Source organism: Bombina bombina, chromosome 6 (assembly GCF_027579735.1).
Source record: "Bombina bombina isolate aBomBom1 chromosome 6, aBomBom1.pri, whole genome shotgun sequence".
NCBI classification, from domain to species: Eukaryota; Metazoa; Chordata; class Amphibia; order Anura; family Bombinatoridae; genus Bombina; species Bombina bombina.
This window is the reverse complement of record NC_069504.1, coordinates 4,803,122-4,820,809: the sequence shown is the minus strand read 5'-3', so window position 1 is coordinate 4,820,809 and position 17,688 is coordinate 4,803,122. Positions and strand designations below refer to the sequence as shown.

Below are 17,688 nucleotides of genomic sequence, written 5' to 3'. Positions count from 1 at the left end.
CATCCCTATATCAGAGACTGTGCCCCTATCCTTATTTTAGAGACTGTGACTCCACCCCTATATCAGAGACTGTGACTCCACCCCTATATCAGAGACTGTGTCCCCACCCCTATATCAGAGACTGTGCCCCCACCCCTATATCAGAGACTGTGTCCCCACCCCTATATCAGAGACTGTGCCCCCACCCCTATATCAGAGACTGTGCCCCCACCCCTATATCAGAGACTGTGCCCCCACCCCTATATCAGAGACTGTGCCCCCACCCCTATATCAGAGACTGTGACTCCACCCCTATATCAGAGACTGTGACTCCACCCCTATATCAGAGACTGTGACTCCACCCCTATATCAGAGACTGTGTCCCCACCCCTATATCAGAGACTGTGCCCCTATCCTTATTTTAGAGACTGTGACTCCACCCCTATATCAGAGACTGTGTCCCCACCCCTATATCAGAGACTGTGCCCCTATCCTTATTTTAGAGACTGTGACTCCACCCCTATATCAGAGACTGTGCTCCCACTCCTATATCAGAGACTGTGCCCCCACCCCATAGCATACAGTGCCCCCCTTCACCTATGACACTTAAACCTTCACCACTAGGTCACACACTGTGTCTACGATTGTTAATCATTGTCATTATGTGAGTCAGATCCAAACTCTTCATCATCACATCCATGAATTCTTCGTCCTTCCGTGCCCCCTCAACAAATTCCTCAAGAGACAACTCCCCTGTAATAAAGAGGCAGAGAGGCAGAGTGTTATATTGCATTTAGGGTGCTGCTATTCTCTAGGGATCTGGGTACTATCTGTGCTATCTCCTATATGACCATTAGGGCATGAGTTCCATACCCTCATATTCTGGCCTAGGTTCATTACAGGCCACACAGAGTATGGCAGTCATTGGCACAGTAATAACAGGATGTGGGTCTCAGGCTCATATATTTTCTGATATTATTACAAGAACTTCATATTTATTTCAAACGATCATACAGTACAATAACAATACCATAGAAACAACCCAGAGAAAGCTGACCAATAAGGGGAAAGACTGTCCAAAGTGAAAAAAATCCAACCAATCAGCTGAGAGATATAGTCATATATATCACAATTAAATAAATTACATTAATTAAATACAATTAACTAAATTACAAAAAAACAAACACTAAATTACACAAAATAAAAAGAAATTATCAAATATTTAAACTAATTACACCTAATCTAATAGCCCTATCAAAATAAAAAAGCCCCTCCCAATTAAAAAAAACCCCTAGCCTACACTAAACTGCCAATAGCCCTTAAAAGGGCCTTTTGCGTGGCATTGCCCCAAAGAAATCAGCTCTTTTACCTGTAAAAAAAAATACAAACAACCCCCCAACAGTAAAACCCACCACCCACACAACCAAACCCCCCCACATAAAATCCTATCTAAAAAAAAACTAAGCTCCCCATTGCCCTGAAAAGGGCATTTGGTCGGACATTGCCCTTAAAATGGCATTTAGGTCTTTTTCTGCCCAAACCCTAATCTAAAATAAAACCCACCCAATAAACCCTTAAAAAAACCTAACGCTAACCCCCGAATATCCACTTACAGTTTTTGAAGACCGGACATCCATCCAGAACGAAACGGCAGAAGTCCTCAGCGAAGCCAGCAGAAGTCTTCATCCAAGCGGGCCGAAGTCTTTATCCAAGCCGGCAGAAGTCTTCATCCAGATGGCATCTTCTATCTTCATCCTTCTGACACGGAGCGGCTCCATCTTCAAGACATCCGGCGCAGAGCATCCTCTTCTCTTAATGGCTAACGAAGAATGAAGGTTCCTTTAAGGGACCTCATCCAAGATGGCGTCCCTTGAATTCAGATTGGCTGATAGAATTCTATCAGCCAATCGGAATTAAAGGTGAAAAAATCCTATTGGCTGATGCAGTCAGCCAATAGGATTGAGCTTCAATCCTATTGGCTGATCCAATCAGCCAATAGGATTGAGCTCGCATTCTATTGGCTGTTCCAATCAGCCAATAGAATGTGAGCTTAATCCTATTGGCTGATTGGATCAGCCAATAGGATCAAAGCTCAATCCCATTGGCTGATTGCAACAGCCAATAGGATTTTTTCCCCTTTAATTTCTATTGGCTGATAGAATTCTATCAGCCAATCGGAATGTAATGGACGCCATCTTGGATGACGTCACTTAAAGGGAAACTTCATTTACCAGCGGCGATCGCAAGAAGAGGGTGCTCCACGCCGGATGTCTTGAAGAAGGACCCGCTCCGCGCTGGATTGATGAAGATAGAAGATGCCGTCTGGATGAAGACTTCTGCCGCTTGGATGAAGACTTCTACCGCCTGGATGAGGATGGATGTCCGGTCTTTGAAAACTGTAAGTGGATCGTCGGGGGTTAGTGTTTTTTTAAGGGTTTATTGTGTGGGTTTTATTTTTAGCTTAGGGTTTGGGCAATGTAAAAGAGCTAATTGCCCTTTTAAGGGCAATGCCCATCCAAATGCCCTTTTTAGGGCAATGGTTAGCTTAGGTTTATTTAGGTAGGTTTTTATTTGGGGGGATTGGTTGTGTGGGTGGTGGGTTTTACTGTTGGGTTGTTTGTATTTTTTTTTTTACAGGTAAAAGAGCTGATTTCTTTGGGGCAATGCCCCGCAAACGGCCCTTTTAAGGGTCATTGGCAGTTTAGTGTAGGCTAGGGTTTTTTTTTTATTTTGGGGGGCTTTTTTATTTTGATAGGGCTATTAGATTAGGAGTAATTTGTTTTTATTTTTGATCATTTCGTTTTTTATTATGTGTAATGTAGTGTTTATTTTTTTTTGTAATTTAGATAATTGTATTTGATTAATTTAATTTATTTTATTATAATGTTAGTTTTTAGTGTAAGGTAGGTAAGGTTTTATTACAGGTAATTTTGGATTTATTTTAACAAGGTAGCTAGTAAATAGTTAATAACTATTTAGTAACTATTCTACCCAGTTAAAATAAATACAAAGTTGCCTGTAAAATAAAAATAAACCCTAAGCTAGATAAAATGTAACTATTAGTTATATTGTAGCTAGCTTAGGGTTTATTTTATAGGTAAGTATTTAGTTTTAAATAGGAATAATTTAGGTAATAATTGTAAGTTTTATTTAGATTTATTTTAATTATATTTAAGTTAGGAGATGTTAGGGTTAGGTTTAGAGGTTAATATATTTATGTAGTGTTAGTGATGTGGGAGGCCAGAGGTTTAGGGGTTAATAACTTTAGTATAGTGACAGCGACATTGGGTATGGCAGATTAGGGGTTAATAACTGTAATGTAGGTGGTGGCGATGTTAGGTTCAGCGGATTAGGAGTTAATAACTGTAATGTAGGTGGCGGCGATGTAAGGGGCGGCAGATTAGGGGTTAATAGTTTTATTTAGGTTCCGGAGATGTCGGGGGCGGCAGATTAGGGGTTAATAACTGTAATGTAGGTAGCGGCGATGTCGGGGCGGCAGATTAGGGGTTAATAACTAATGTAGGTAGCGGCGATTTTGGGGGCGGCAGATTAGGGGTTAATAACTGTAATGTAGGTAGCAGCGATGTTGGGGACGGCAGATTAGGGGTTACTAACTGTAATGTAGGTGGCGGCGATGTTGGGGGCGGCAGATTAGGGGTGTTTAGACGTGGTTTATGTTAGGGTGTTAGGTTTATACGTAACTTTTTCTTTCCCTATAGACATCAATGGGGCTGTGTTACAGAGCTTTTCATTCCGCGATTGCAGGTGTTAGGCTTTTTTTAGCCGACTCTCCCCATTGATGTCTATGGGGAAATCGTGCACAAGCACGTCAAAGCAGTGCTTGTATTTGGGTGAAGTATGGAGCTCAACGCCACCATATCGCCCACGCAAGCCTACTTTTTCCGAACTTGTAATAGCAGCGCTATTAAACGTGAGCGATGAAAATAACGTACACGAAATTAGTGAGCAGCCATAATGCCATAACTTGTAATCTAGCTGCATGTTATTAACAGTAATCAATTTTCCTCCTTTGTTACTCATACAGGAATAACATAGGGGTTAATGTGTAATTTAGCTTTTTTAATTTTAGTATAATAGTTATGTTAGGTTAATTGTTAGTTTAAACTTAGGTTTTTTTAATTTCACAGGTAAGTTTTTATTTAGTTTAAGATAGGGATATTGTAATTTTAATTTAAAGTTAGGGGGTTGTTAGGTTTAGGGGTTAATAGTTTAATTTAGTTTTTTGTGATGTGGGGGGCTGGCAGTTTAGGGGTTAATAGGTTTATTTAGTGGCAGTGATGTTGCAGGCAAGAGGTTTAGGGGTTAATAATAATGTCGGGGAGTGGGGGAATAGGGGTTAATAACTTTATTATAGTGTCGGAGATGTTGGGGTGCTGGGGAATGGGGTTAATAACTTAATAACTTTATTATAGTGTTGGCGATGTCGGGGAGCGGCAGAATAGGGGTTAATAACTTTATTTAGGTGTCAGCGATGTTGGGAGAGGCGGATTAGGGGTTGATAACATTATGTAGGTGTCAGCGATGTTGGGGGCAGCAGATTAGGGGTGTTTAGAAGTGGGGATAATGTTAGGGTGTTAGGTTTAAACGTAACTTTTTTTTCCCCATAGACATCAATGGGGCTGCGTTACTGAGCTTTTCATTCCGCGATCGCAGGTGTTAGTTTTTTTCTAACCTGCTCTAACCGCAACTTTTGACGAGTTGAATTAGGACAGTATCAAAAATCTATTATTATTATTATTATTATACTTTATTTGTGAAGCGCCATAATATTCCGCAGCGCTGTTCATGGATACAGTTCATTTAAATAAAACTTCTAAGACACAGGACAAAATTACGGCGATAACTTTTTTACAAACAAATGAACAGCTGAATAATGCTGTCAATGGGGTGAAATTCATGGTTTCCTTTAGTGAGGTATTGTTTTCTTAGATACTGTAGTATACAGGAACTCTAGTGGTTTGTTAAATGTAAATATTGACAAAAAGCCACTGATAGAAACACATTATTAGCATATGATAGTCATCCTGATCGACTAAAGAATTCTCTCCCACGTAGCCAAATGCTAAGGGTTAAAAGAATAGTAACAGATAACTCATTGGCAGAACAGAGATTAAATGAAATGCCCATGAGGTTACCCTGGTCCTTTGGTTAATGAGGAGAAAAAGAGGAAGTACCGAGAAAAAGCCACAGTGTACTCAGTATAATCCTTACAGTAAAGATATATCTAAGATTATACACAAACATTGGAATGTTCTTCGGGATTGTAATCCTGACATCGTAGCCTTTAGGGATCCCCCATCATGACCTATAAAACAGTACCTAATCTAAAAGACAAGATGTGGGATCTAGAGGAGTACAGGGCCAAACCTATATTGCATCTAAAAATACTGGCACTTTCCCGTGTTTGGGATGTGCCAGTTGTAATGCGGTAATTAAAGGTAAAGATTTTTTACACCCCTTAACAGGTAGAAAATTCAGAATTCAGGAACATTTCACGTGTGATTCATCCTATGTCATTTACCTAATAAAATGTCCCTGTTCGAGGACGACTAGGGATCCGATATGCAGTGTCGCCCGCAAAAGCCGGCGACGCCGAAATTTGCACTGGTTTGGTATCCTATATACGGCGTAACCTAGAAGTTACGCCCGTATATTTCTGCCGTCGCCCGTAGTTTTTTGGGCCATAGGCAGGTATACCAAACCAGCGCAGTTTGGTATCCAATATACAGCGTAAGGACTTACGTGGCGAAAATGGAGAAATCTTACTCCATTTTCACCTCGCCACAAAATGAAGCCGTAGTAAGCCTTACGCTGTCTATTGGAGCCCCGTAACTCCCTAAACTACCTGCTAAATAAACCTAACACCTAACGCATGCGCAATGTCTATCTACCTGTCAACTGCGATCCCCCGCCGCAATCCCTAATAAAGTTATTAACCCCTAAACCGCCGCACACAGACCCCGCCGCCACCTACAATAAAAGTATAACCCCCTAATGTGAGTCCCTTACACCGCCGCCATCTACCTTACCTATCCCCTAAACTGAGCCCCCTACCCGCCGCCATCTACCTTACCTACCCCCTAAACTGAGCCCCTACCCCGCCGCCATCTATCTTACCTACCCCCTAAAGTGAGCACCTACCCCTCCGCCAGCTACCTTACCTACCCACTAAAGTGAGCCCCTTACACCGCCGCCATCTATCTTACCTTCCCCCTAAACTGAGCCCCCTACCCCGCCGCCATCTATCTTACCTACCCCCTAAAGTGAGCACCTACCCCGCCGCCAGCTACCTTACCTACCCACTAAAGTGAGCCCCTTACACCGCCCGCCATCTATCTTACCTTCCCCCTAAACTGAGCCCCCTACCCCGCCGCCATCTATCTTACCTACCCCCTAAAGTGAGCACCTACCCCGCCGCCAGCTACCTTACCTACCCCCTAAACTGAGCCCCTTACACCTCCGCCATCTATTTTAAAAATATTAACCCCTAATTTAATCCCCCTACACCGCCGCCAGCTATATTAACCCTAATTATATTAGGGTTAATATAGTTAATATCGTTATTATAATATATATATATATATATATATATATAAATATATATATATATATATATATATATTAAGTATAATAACCCTATCTAACACTAACATCCCTAACTAAATTCTTATTAAAATAGATCTAATTAATATTAATATTATTAATTAAAATATTCCTATTTAAATCTAAATACTTACCTATAAAATAAACCCTAAGATAGCTACAATGTAATTAATAATTTATATTTATTTTACAGGTAACTTGGTATTTATTTTAACTTGGTACAATAGCTATTAAATAGTTAATAACTATTTAATAGCTATCTAGTTAAAATAATTACCAATTTACCTGTAAAATAATACCTAACCTAAGTTACAAATACATCCAAGATGGCGTCCGTCGAATTCCGATTGGCTGATAGGATTCTATCAGCCAATCGGAATTAAGGTAGAAAAATCTGATTGGCTGATTGAATCAGCCAATCAGATTCAAGTTCAATCCAATTGGCTGATTGGTTCAGCCAATCGGATTGAACTTGAATCTGATTGGCTGATTCAATCAGCCAATCAGATTTTTCTACCTTAATTCCGATTGGCGGATAGAATCCTATCAGCCAATCGGAATTCGACGGACGCCATCTTGGATGACATCATTTAAAGGTACCTCATTCGTCGGGAAGTCGTCGTGCCGGATGGATGCTCCGCGGCAGAGGAGCGAAGAAAGAAGATTGAAGATGCCGCTTTGCTTGAAGACATCGCCAGATGGAAGAAGACATCGTCGGATGGAAGAAGACTTCACTGCCGCTTGATTGAAGACATCGCCGGAAGGAAGAAGACTTCACTGCCGCTTGATTGAAGACATCGCCGGAAGGAAGAAGACTTCACTGCCGCTTGATTGAAGACATCGCCCGGATGGAAGAAGACTTCACTGCCGCTTGATTGGACATCGCCCGGATCGGATGAAGAGTTCGGCCCGGCTGGGTGAAGACAAGGTAGGGAGATCTTCAGGGGGGTAGTGTTAGGTTTTTTTAAGGGGGTTTGGGTGCGTTTAGAATAGGGGTATGTGGGTGGTGGGTTGTAATGTTGGGGGTGGTATTGTGTTTTTCTTTTACAGGCAAAAGAGCAGAATTCTTTGGGGCATGCCCCGCAAATGGCCCTTTTAAGGGCTGGTAAGGTAAAAGAGCTTTGAACTTTTTTAATTTAGAATAGGGCAGGGAAATTTTTTTATTTTGGGGGGCTTTATTATTTTATTAGGGGGCTTAGAATAGTTGTAATTAGCTTAACAATCTTGTAATATTTTTTTTTTGTAATTTAGTGTTTGTCTGTTTTTGTAATTTAGTTTAGATTATTTTATTGTATTTTAGTTTAGATATTTGTAGTTTATTTCATTTATTGATAGTGTAGGTGTATTTGTAACTTAGGTTAGGATTTATTTTACAGGTAAATTGGTAATTATTTTAACTAGGTAGCTATTAAATAGTTTTTAACTATTTAATAGCTATTGTACCTAGTTAAAATAAATACCAAGTTACCTGTAAAATAAATATAAACACTAAAAGAGAGAGAGAGAGAGAGAGAGAACAAGAGGGGGGAGAGAGAGAACAAGAGGGGGGAGAGAGAGAACAAGAGGGGGGAGAGAGAGAGAGCAAAAAAGGGGGAGAGAGAGAGCAAAATGAGGGGGGAGAGTGCAAAATAAGGGGGAGAGAGAGAACTCAAAAGAGAGGGGGGGGGGAGAGAGAGAGCGCAAAAGAGAGGGGGGAGAGAGAGGGAGCAAGGGTTGGAACCGCGGTACCTAAAAAATTGGCCCGTGTACACGGGCTTTAGGACTAGTATATATATATTATAATAACGATATTAACTATATTAACCCTAATATAATTAGGGTTAATATAGCTGGCGGCGGTGTAGGGGGATTAAATTAGGGGTTAATATTTTTAAAATAGATGGCGGCGGTGTAAGGGGCTCAGTTTAGGGGGTAGGCAAGGTAGCTGGCGGCGGGGTAGGTGCTCACTTTAGGGGTAGGTAAGATAGATGGTGGCGGGGTAGGGGCTCAGTTTAGGGGGTAGGTTAGGTAGCTGGCGGCGGGGTAGGGGCTCACTTTAGGGGGTAGGTAAGATAGACGCGGCGGGGTAGGTGCTCACTTTAGGGGGTAGGTAAGATAGACGCGGCGGGGTAGGGGGCTCACTTTAGTGGGTAGGTTAGGTAGCTGGCGGCAGGGTAGGTGCTCACTTTAGGGGGTAGGTAAGATAGATGGCGGCGGGGTAGGGGGCTCAGTTTAGGGGGTAGGTAAGATAGATGGCGGCGGTGTAAGGGGCTCACTTTAGTGGGTAGGTAAGGTAGCTGGCGGCGGGGTAGGTGCTCACTTTAGGGGGTATGTAAGATAGATGGCGGCGGGGTAGGGGCTCAGTTTAGGGGGTAGGTAAGATAGATGGCGGCAGGGTAGGGGCTCACTTTAGGGGTAGGTAAGATAGATGGCGGCGGTGTAAGGGACTCACATTAGGGGGTATGTAATGTAGCTTGCGACGGTGTAGGGGGATCACATTAGGGGGTTATAGATTTAATATAGCTGGCGGCGGGGTCCGGGAGCGGCGGTTTAGGGGTTAATACATTTTTTTATTGTTAGGATAGTGAGGGGGGATAGCGGATAGAGGGTTAGACGTGTCGGGCTATGTTTGGGAGGCGTGTTAGACAGTACGGGTGATTTTATAACTTTAGTCAGGTTTTGTAGGCGCCGGCAGTTTCTAAAGTGCCGTAAGTCACTGGCGACTCCAGAAATTTGTGCTTACGCAGATTTCTGGACATCGCTGGTTTGTCAGACTTACGGCACTTTAGCCTCTGACGGCGCCATATATAAGATAGCTCGAGTTGCGAGCTGAAACTGCGGGCGGCGGGGGGTTCCCTCGCTTGCGCCGCAAACTACGCTCTTTATCGGATCGCGCCCCAGAAAGGTGATAGATAGGATGAGTCAACACAGGTCAAATATCCGTTGTGGAGATTTAAATGCCGTTTTCCAGTCATTTGGAGGCTGGGCACAGTATAAGTCAGCTTAGGTGGCAAATAATTGATGGCATACGTAGGTTACTTAGAGGAGGTAATAGGGAACAAAAGGAATCCTTCTGGATCTATAAACCTAACACCATGATTCCTGTGGGCCTAAATAGGGAGTTAGATTTTGCTGTGTTTCTATAAGGTGAAATATTTAGAGGCATTTGACTAATATAGGTAACTTTTAATAGGTTTGTATTATAGAATAGTTTATCAATAAGGATTAAATATAAAAGCAAGGTAACTTGTTATGTTATATGACAACAGCTAGGTGGCGCTGTATTATTGTAATTTTGAGGGTTAAAGTTTCCCTTTATAAAGGCTCAGTGCACACCTGTTGATTCTATGCATGATTAAGGGGACTGAAGCGTTGCATTTGTTTGTACATTTCTAAAGTTTGTTTATAATATTTGGTGCTGGGGATTATTACAACACTTGGATATTACAGAGGAAAGCAGTCTCCTCTGATCCACTGGCAACTAAAAGAAAACAAAGAAGGAATTAAGGTGCTGTTTGTGCATTGTTTGGTGCTGTTTGTGTATTGTTTGGTGCTGTTTGTGCATTGTTTGGTGCTGTTTGTGCATTGTTTGGTGCTGTTTGTGCATTGTTTGGTGCTGTTTGTGCATTGTTTGGTGCTGTTTGTGTATTGTTTGGTGCTGTTTGTGCATTGTTTGGTGCTGTTTGTGCATTGTTTGGTGCTGTTTGTGTATTGTTTGGTGCTGTTTGTGTATTGTTTGGTGCTGTTTGTGCATTGTTTGGTGCTGTTTGTGCATTGTTTGGTGCTGTTTGTGCATTGTTTGGTGCTGTTTGTGCATTGTTTGGTGCTGTTTGTGTATTGTTTGGTGCTGTTTGTGCATTGTTTGGTGCTGTTTGTGTATTGTTTGGTGCTGTTTGTGCATTGTTTGGTGCTGTTTGTGCATTGTTTGGTGCTGTTTGTGTATTGTTTGGTGCTGTTTGTGCATTGTTTGGTGCTGTTTGTGCATTGTTTGGTGCTGTTTGTGTATTGTTTGGTGCTGTTTGTGCATTGTTTGGTGCTGTTTGTGCATTGTTTGGTGCTGTTTGTGTATTGTTTGGTGCTGTTTGTGCATTGTTTGGTGCTGTTTGTGCATTGTTTGGTGCTGTTTGTGTATTGTTTGGTGCTGTTTGTGCATTGTGTGGTGCTGTTTGTGTATTGTTTGGTGCTGTTTGTGCATGGTTTGGTGCTGTTTGTGCATTGTTTGGTGCTGTTTGTGTATTGTTTGGTGCTGTTTGTGCATTGTTTGGTGCTGTTTGTGTATTGTTTGGTGCTGTTTGTGCATTGTTTGGTGCTGTTTGTGTATTGTTTGGTGCTGTTTGTGTATTGTTTGGTGCTGTTTGTGTATTGTTTGGTGCTGTTTGCGCATTGTTTGGTGCTGTTTGTGCATTGTTTGGTGCTGTTTGCGCATTGTTTGGTGCTGTTTGCGCATTGTTTGGTGCTGTTTGTGTATTGTTTGGTGCTGTTTGTACATTGTTTGGTGCTGTTTGTGTATTGTTTGGTGCTGTTTGTGTATTGTTTGGTGCTGTTTGTACATTGTTTGGTGCTGTTTGTACATTGTTTGGTGCTGTTTGCGCATTGTTTGGTGCTGTTTGTGCATTGTTTGGTGCTGTTTGTACATTGTTTGGTGCTGTTTGTGCATTGTTTGGTGCTGTTTGTGCATTGTTTGGTGCTGTTTGTGCATGGTTTGGTGCTGTTTATGCATTGTTTGGTGCTGTTTGTGCATTGTTTAGTGCTGTTTGTGCATTGTTTGGTGCTGTTTGTACATTGTTTGGTGCTGTTTGTGCATTGTTTACAGGTAAATTGTAAAAAACGATGAATGAAAGTCATATTATTATTGAACAAAGAATATTACTGAAGTTTACTTTCACTTCCTATTGCCAAAAGATAATCAAATTATAATCTGAATGGAACTCTTGTGGATATCTGGTCTTTAATGTAAATATCCAGTAGACCTCTTGTTTTGCCAGTAGTCTCTCCCTATCTCCCCCTATGCATGACCATCTAAAGGTTTCAGCATTTTTGTTGTGTGAATAGAGAACTAGACTATACTACCCTACACTGTCAGAAAAAATGTGCAAAAAGTGCCCCTTTATGGGTACAACAGCTTGTCACTGGGTCAGTACCCTCAAATGTACATGAGCTGTACCCTTTAACATGGGTACATATTGGTACCCTTGCAGATTGTACCTTTTAAAGGCAACTATGTAGCTTTGGTGACTAGATTGAACCTCAATGCTATGGTATAATAATGTACCCTTAAAAATGGTGCAAATTTGCCCTTTCCAGGGTACTGGCCCAGTGACAAGCCCTTTGTACCTCATGATGACAAATTTGTATTCAACACAAAATATTAAAAACTAGTCATAAAGCCCATTCACACGGGCCATTTTTTGCAGTACAGCGGTCCCACCCCATGCGCTCTCCCCCCCCCCCTCTCTTTTTCTCTCTCTCTCTCCCCCCTCTCTTTTGCTCTCTCTCCCCCATCTTTTGTGCGCTCTCCCCCTCTCTTTTGCGCGCTCTCTTGCTCCACCTCTCTTTTGCTCTCTCTACCCCCTCTCTTTGGCTCTCTCTATCTCCCCCTCTCTTTGGCTCTCTCTCTCCCCCCTCTCTTTTTTGCTTTCTCTCCCCCCTCTCTTTTGCTCTCTCCCCCCCTCTCTTTTGCGCTCTCTCTCTCCCCCTCTCTTTTGCTCTCTCTTCCCCTTATCTTTTGCTCTCTCTCCCCTCTCTCTTTTGCGCTCTCTCCCCCTCTCTTTTTTGCGCTCTCTCCCCCTCTCTCTTTTGCTCTCTCCCCCCTCTCTCTTTTGCGCTCTCTATCTCCCCCTCTCTTTTGCGCTCTCTCTCCCCCCTCTCTTTTGCGCTCTCTCTCTCTCCCCTCTCTTTTGCGCTCTCTCTCTCTCCCCTCTCTTTTGCGCTCTCTCTCTCCCCCTCTCTTTTGCGCTCTCTCTCCCCCTCTCTTTTGCGCTCTCTCTCCCCCTCTCTTTTGCGCTCTCTCTCCCCCTCTCTTTTGCGCTCTCTCTATCCCCCCTCTCTTTTGCGCTCTCTCTATCCCCCCTCTCTTTTGCGCTCTCTCTATCCCCCCTCTCTTTTGCGCTCTCTCTCCCCCCTCTCTTTTGCGCTCTCTCTATCCCCCCTCTCTTTTGCGCTTTCTCTATCTCCCCTCTCTTTTGCGCTCTCTCTATCCCCCCTCTCTTTTGCACTCTCTCTCTCTTCCCCTCTCTTTTGCGCTCTCTCTCCCCTCTCTTTTGCTCTGCCTCTCTGCCCATCCCTCTCTTTTGCGTGCTCTCTCTCTCCCCCTCTCTTTTGCGTGCTCTCTCTCTCCCCCCTCTCTTTTGCGCTCTCTCTCTTTCCCCCCTCTCTTTTGCGCTCTCTCTTTCTCTCCCCCCTCTCGTATGCGCTCTCTCTTTCTCTCCCCCCTCTCGTATGCGCTCTCTCTTTCTCCCCCCTCTCTTTTGCACTCTCTCCCCCTCTCTCTCTCCCCCCTCTCTTTTGCGCTCTCTCTCTCTCTCCCCTCTCTTTTGCACTCTCTCTCTCTCTATCACCCCCCTCTCTTTTGCGCTCTCTCTATCCCCCCTCTCTTTTGCGCTCTCTCTATCCCCCCTCTCTTTTGCGCTCTCTCTATCCCCCCTCTCTTTTGCGCTCTCTCTCTCCCCTCTCTTTTGCTCTGCCTCTCTGCCCATCCCTCTCTTTTGCGTGCTCTCTCTCTCCCCCTCTCTTTTGCGTGCTCTCTCTCTCCCCCCCTCTCTTTTGTGCGCTCTCTCTCCCCCCTCTCTTTTGCACTCTCTCTCTCCCCCTCTCTTTTGTGCGCTCTCTCTTTCTCCCCCCTCTCTTTTGCACTCTCTCCCCCTCTCTCTCTCTCCCCCCTCTCTTTTGCGCTCTCTCTCTCTCCCCCCCCCTCTCTTTTGCACTCTCTCTCTCTCCCCCCTCTCTTTTGTGCTCTCTCTCTCTCTCTCCCCCCTCTCCTTTGCGATCTCTTTCTCTCCCCCCTCTCTTTTGCACTCTCTTTCCCCCCCTCTCTCCATCCCTCTCTTTTGCGCTCTCTCTCCATCCCTCTCTTTTGCTCTCTCTCCATCCCTCTCTTTTGCTCTCTCCCCCCTCTCTTTTGCTCTCTCTCGTTCCCCCTCTTATTTTATCTCTCCCCCTCTCTTTTGCTCTCTCTCACTCTTCCCTCTATTTTGCTCATTCCCATCTCTTTTACTCTTTCCCCTCTATTTTGCTCTCTCTCCCCCTCTCTTGCTCTCTCATCTATTTTGTTCTCTCCCCCTCTGTTTCTATCTCTCTCCCCTTCTCTTTCTATCTCTCTCCCCTCTATCCCTCACGCGCGCGACCAGCCACGTCCCCGTCACGCCCACTTTTGCCCGCACCGGCTTTTCAGGTAGGGAGGGAAGCCCAGGTGTGTTTGTCCTCGCGTACAGTCTCTACTGCGCATGACAGCTTCGGACAAACACACTTGGCCTTTTATTATATAGGATGCTGTTCCATCACATTTTTAAGACTCAAATATGCATTTACCATACCAACTGTGTTCTTGATCAGACAATATTACAATATCCACAATAAAGTTGTTTAGATCGTGAAGCTACTACTGGAATTCCTGAAAGAACCAGGCTAAACTACCAGTTCCAAAAGGAGTTACTTTAAATGTTTTATTAGACTCTGTACTAGACTCTAACAGCACCCCATTTAACTTAGGGTGACACGCCACATAAAACATAAATATATAGAAAACATATAGAAAACAACATAATAATAAAATATAACTCTAACGAAAGGAAGGGGGATTCAGGGGAGGGATAAGCAATAAAACTCACAACCATACATTGAATTGTCACTCTATGCAAAATATATGCAAATGAGTCTATTTCCCCAGTACACATTTTGGTGATGAACCTTTTATCAATAGATAGAGCTGTGTTACACATGTCAAGGAACTTTCAACCAACAGATGGCGCTATGGCGTGTTACACAATGTCCATTTATGTGATTGGGGAACGGTTACAATTTTATTTTATTTTTAAAAACAGGTTCTTAAACAGCTCTTGTTTATTTTATAGAATTTAAAACAATTTTTTTTCTTTTTAATTTAAGTTAATATATTTGCTTTATGTTTAAATGCATTAAAATGTTAAGTGCTTGTGAGCTATTTAGAACCAGCAACACAGTATCATTGAAGATATGAGTTGTTAAGTATTTTTTGTTGCCTTACCATTGCTGTACATGTATGTTAAATTCATTTTTGGTGACTGTCAGTTATGTGTTCATTGAATAATTGAGGTGCATAAATTATATGGGCATGCAGGGTTTGGCAGCATTGAACAACCCATCGCCCTCAATCTATTAGTCACACAAGTGATTGTACCTTTTTGGGGGGATTAAATGGTACAGACATGGACCCTTTGACAAATTCAAACACAAAAGGAGGAGAGTAAAGGAACCTTCCCCTTTAGAGTATACACTAATAGCACTCCAGAGTCTAAATAAATAATCATTCAAATTAAAGTGTATGTCATCTCACAGAAGGACACTGTTATGATAGTATATATGACACTATGGGTTAGATAGTCGAATAGATTAAAAAATAACTTTTATTACTAAGGTTTAAAAAGTGACAACAAACAACAATTAAAACTACGAGAGGAGGATAAATCAGCGTGAAAAGTAGAGATAGAAACTACTCGTGTGAAATCATCGTAGTTTTAATTGTATGTTGTTTGTTGTCACTTTTTAAACCTTAGTAATAAAAGTTATTTTTTAATCTATTCGACTATCTAACCCATAGTGTCATATATACTATCATAACAGTGTCCTTCTGTGAGATGACATACACTTTATTTCTTTAGACTCTGGAGTGCTATTAGTGTATACTCTAAAGGGGAGGGTTCCTTTACGCTCCTCCTTTTGTGTTTGAATTTGCTATTATTATACACAGCACCTACATTGGAACTCACAGTTATTACACTGGAGTATCCAAATATCAGACAGTAGTCCCCCATTCATGTAATTTGTAGTGCCATTGGTATATCCCTGTCCTTTTTCCAATGGACCCTTTGACAGTTGGAAACATATTTGTACCTTATTTACCCCTAAATGGTACATATTAGCTCCTTAAGGTGTAATTATGATCCATTGAGGGTACAACCACAGTAGTTGTATCCTAAGTGTTCACAAACGGACCCCAACCATACCCTTTTTTCTGACAGTGTAATGCAAGAGAGGTGTTCCCTGATCCCTTAAAAGGTCTTTTGTGGGTCATTGCCCCAAAGAAATCGTCTCTTTTACCTGTGTAAAAAAAAAAATAAAACAACCCCCAACAGTAAAACCCATAACCCACACAACCAACCCCCCAAACCTAAGCTGTCCATTGCCCTGAAAAGGGCATTTGGATGGTCATTGTCCTTAAAAGGGCATTTAGCTCTTTTACGTTGCCCAAAGTCCCTAATCTAAAATTAAAACCCACTCAATAAACCCTTAAAAAAAAACTAACACTAACCCCCCCCCGAAGAGCCACAGTTTTTGAAGACCGGACATCCATCCTCATCTAGCCGGGAGAAGTCTTCATCCAAGCAGCAATAAGTCCTCAATGAATCCAGGAGAAGTCTTCATCCATTTCTGCAATACATATCCCAGGTGTAGACAATTGGAAAGCGGATTATCTCGGTCATCAGTCTTTACATCCAGGGGAGTGGTCTCTCCATCCAGATGTATTTTGTCGGATTGTACAGATGTGGGGTCTTCCCAAAATAGATCTGATGGCTTCCTATCTAAACAAGAAGCTTCCCAGGTACCTTTCCAGGTCCAGGGATCCTCAGGCAGAGATGGTGGATGCGTTAGCAGTACCTTGGTTTTACCAATCTGCTTACATTTTTCTGCCTCTGGTTCTTCTTCCAAGGGTGATCTCCAAGATTATTATGGAACAATCGCATGTATTTCTGATTGCACCAGCTTGGCCTCTCAGGTTTTGGTAGGTGGATTTTGTCCGGATGTCCAGTTGCCAACCTTGGCCACTTCCTTTAAGGCCAGACCTTCTGTCTCAAGGGCCATTTTTCTATCCGGATCTCAAATCGCTAAATTTGAGGGTATGGAAATTGAACGCTTAGTGCTTAGTCATAGAGGTTCTTCTGACTCTGTGATTAATACTATGTTACAGGCTCGTAAATCTGTTTCAAGGAAGATTTATTAACGGGTTTGGAAAATCTATATTTCATGGTGTTTTTCTCATAAATTCTCCTGGCATTTTTTAGAATTCCTAGAATATTACAGTTTCTTCAGGATGGTTTGGATAAAGGTTTGTCTGCAAATACTTTGAAGGGACAAATCTCTGCTCTGTTTTATTTCACAGAAAGTTTGCTAAACTTCCTGATATTCATTGTTTTGTTCAGGCTTTGGTTCATATCAAGCTTCTTCTTCTGCTAGAAGAGTTTCTGAATGATCTGCTCTCTTGCGAGTCTCCTTTTCTGATTTTTCATCAGGATAAGGCAGTTTTGCGGACTTCATTTAAATTTCTTCCTAAGGTTGTGAATTCTAACAACATTAGTAGGGAAATTGTTGTTGCTTGTTTGTGTCCTAATCCTAAGAATGCTCTTGAAAGATCTTTACATTCTTTGGATGTGGTAAGAGATTTGAAATATGTTGAAACTACTAAGGATTTCAGGAAGTTTTCTGGTCTGTTTGTTGTTTTTTCTGGTCCTAGGAAAGGTCAGAAAGCCTCTGCCATTTCTTTGGCATCTTGGTTAAAACTTTTGATTCACAAGGCTTATTTGGAGGTGGGACAGTCTTAAGTTGCTCATTCAGCTTTATTTTAAAGTTTGAAATAGCGGTTTTCTCCACCTGAAAATGTCTGTACTGCAGTATCAGCTATAGAAGTTATGTAAACGAGAGGTTTTAGCTGAAACCAATCTCTTAGTAAGGGAGAGGTTTGGGGACAAAAGTCATCTTGGGCATTTAATACACAATATAACTTTAGGTTAAAAGTATTTTTCAGTTATAAGTACACACAAGACAAATCCGGATCACTATATGATCTTGATCACACACACTGGTTGTAATTTACTTATTGTGTTCCCTAATTGCTGTGGTAACGTCTATAATAGG

General features: G+C 42.3%; 1 protein-coding gene across 1 annotated transcript in view; it reads right to left on the bottom strand.

Moving 5' to 3' along the window:
• Nucleotides 1-604: 604 nt before the first annotated feature.
• The window catches only part of LOC128662518 (guanylyl cyclase-activating protein 1-like), a 200,693-nt gene continuing 183,609 nt past the window's right edge, over nt 605-17,688 (bottom strand). The window contains exon 4 of the mRNA XM_053716298.1: nt 605-732. Coding sequence (XP_053572273.1) covers nt 605-732 — 128 coding nt within the window. The remainder of the gene's footprint in view (nt 733-17,688) is intronic.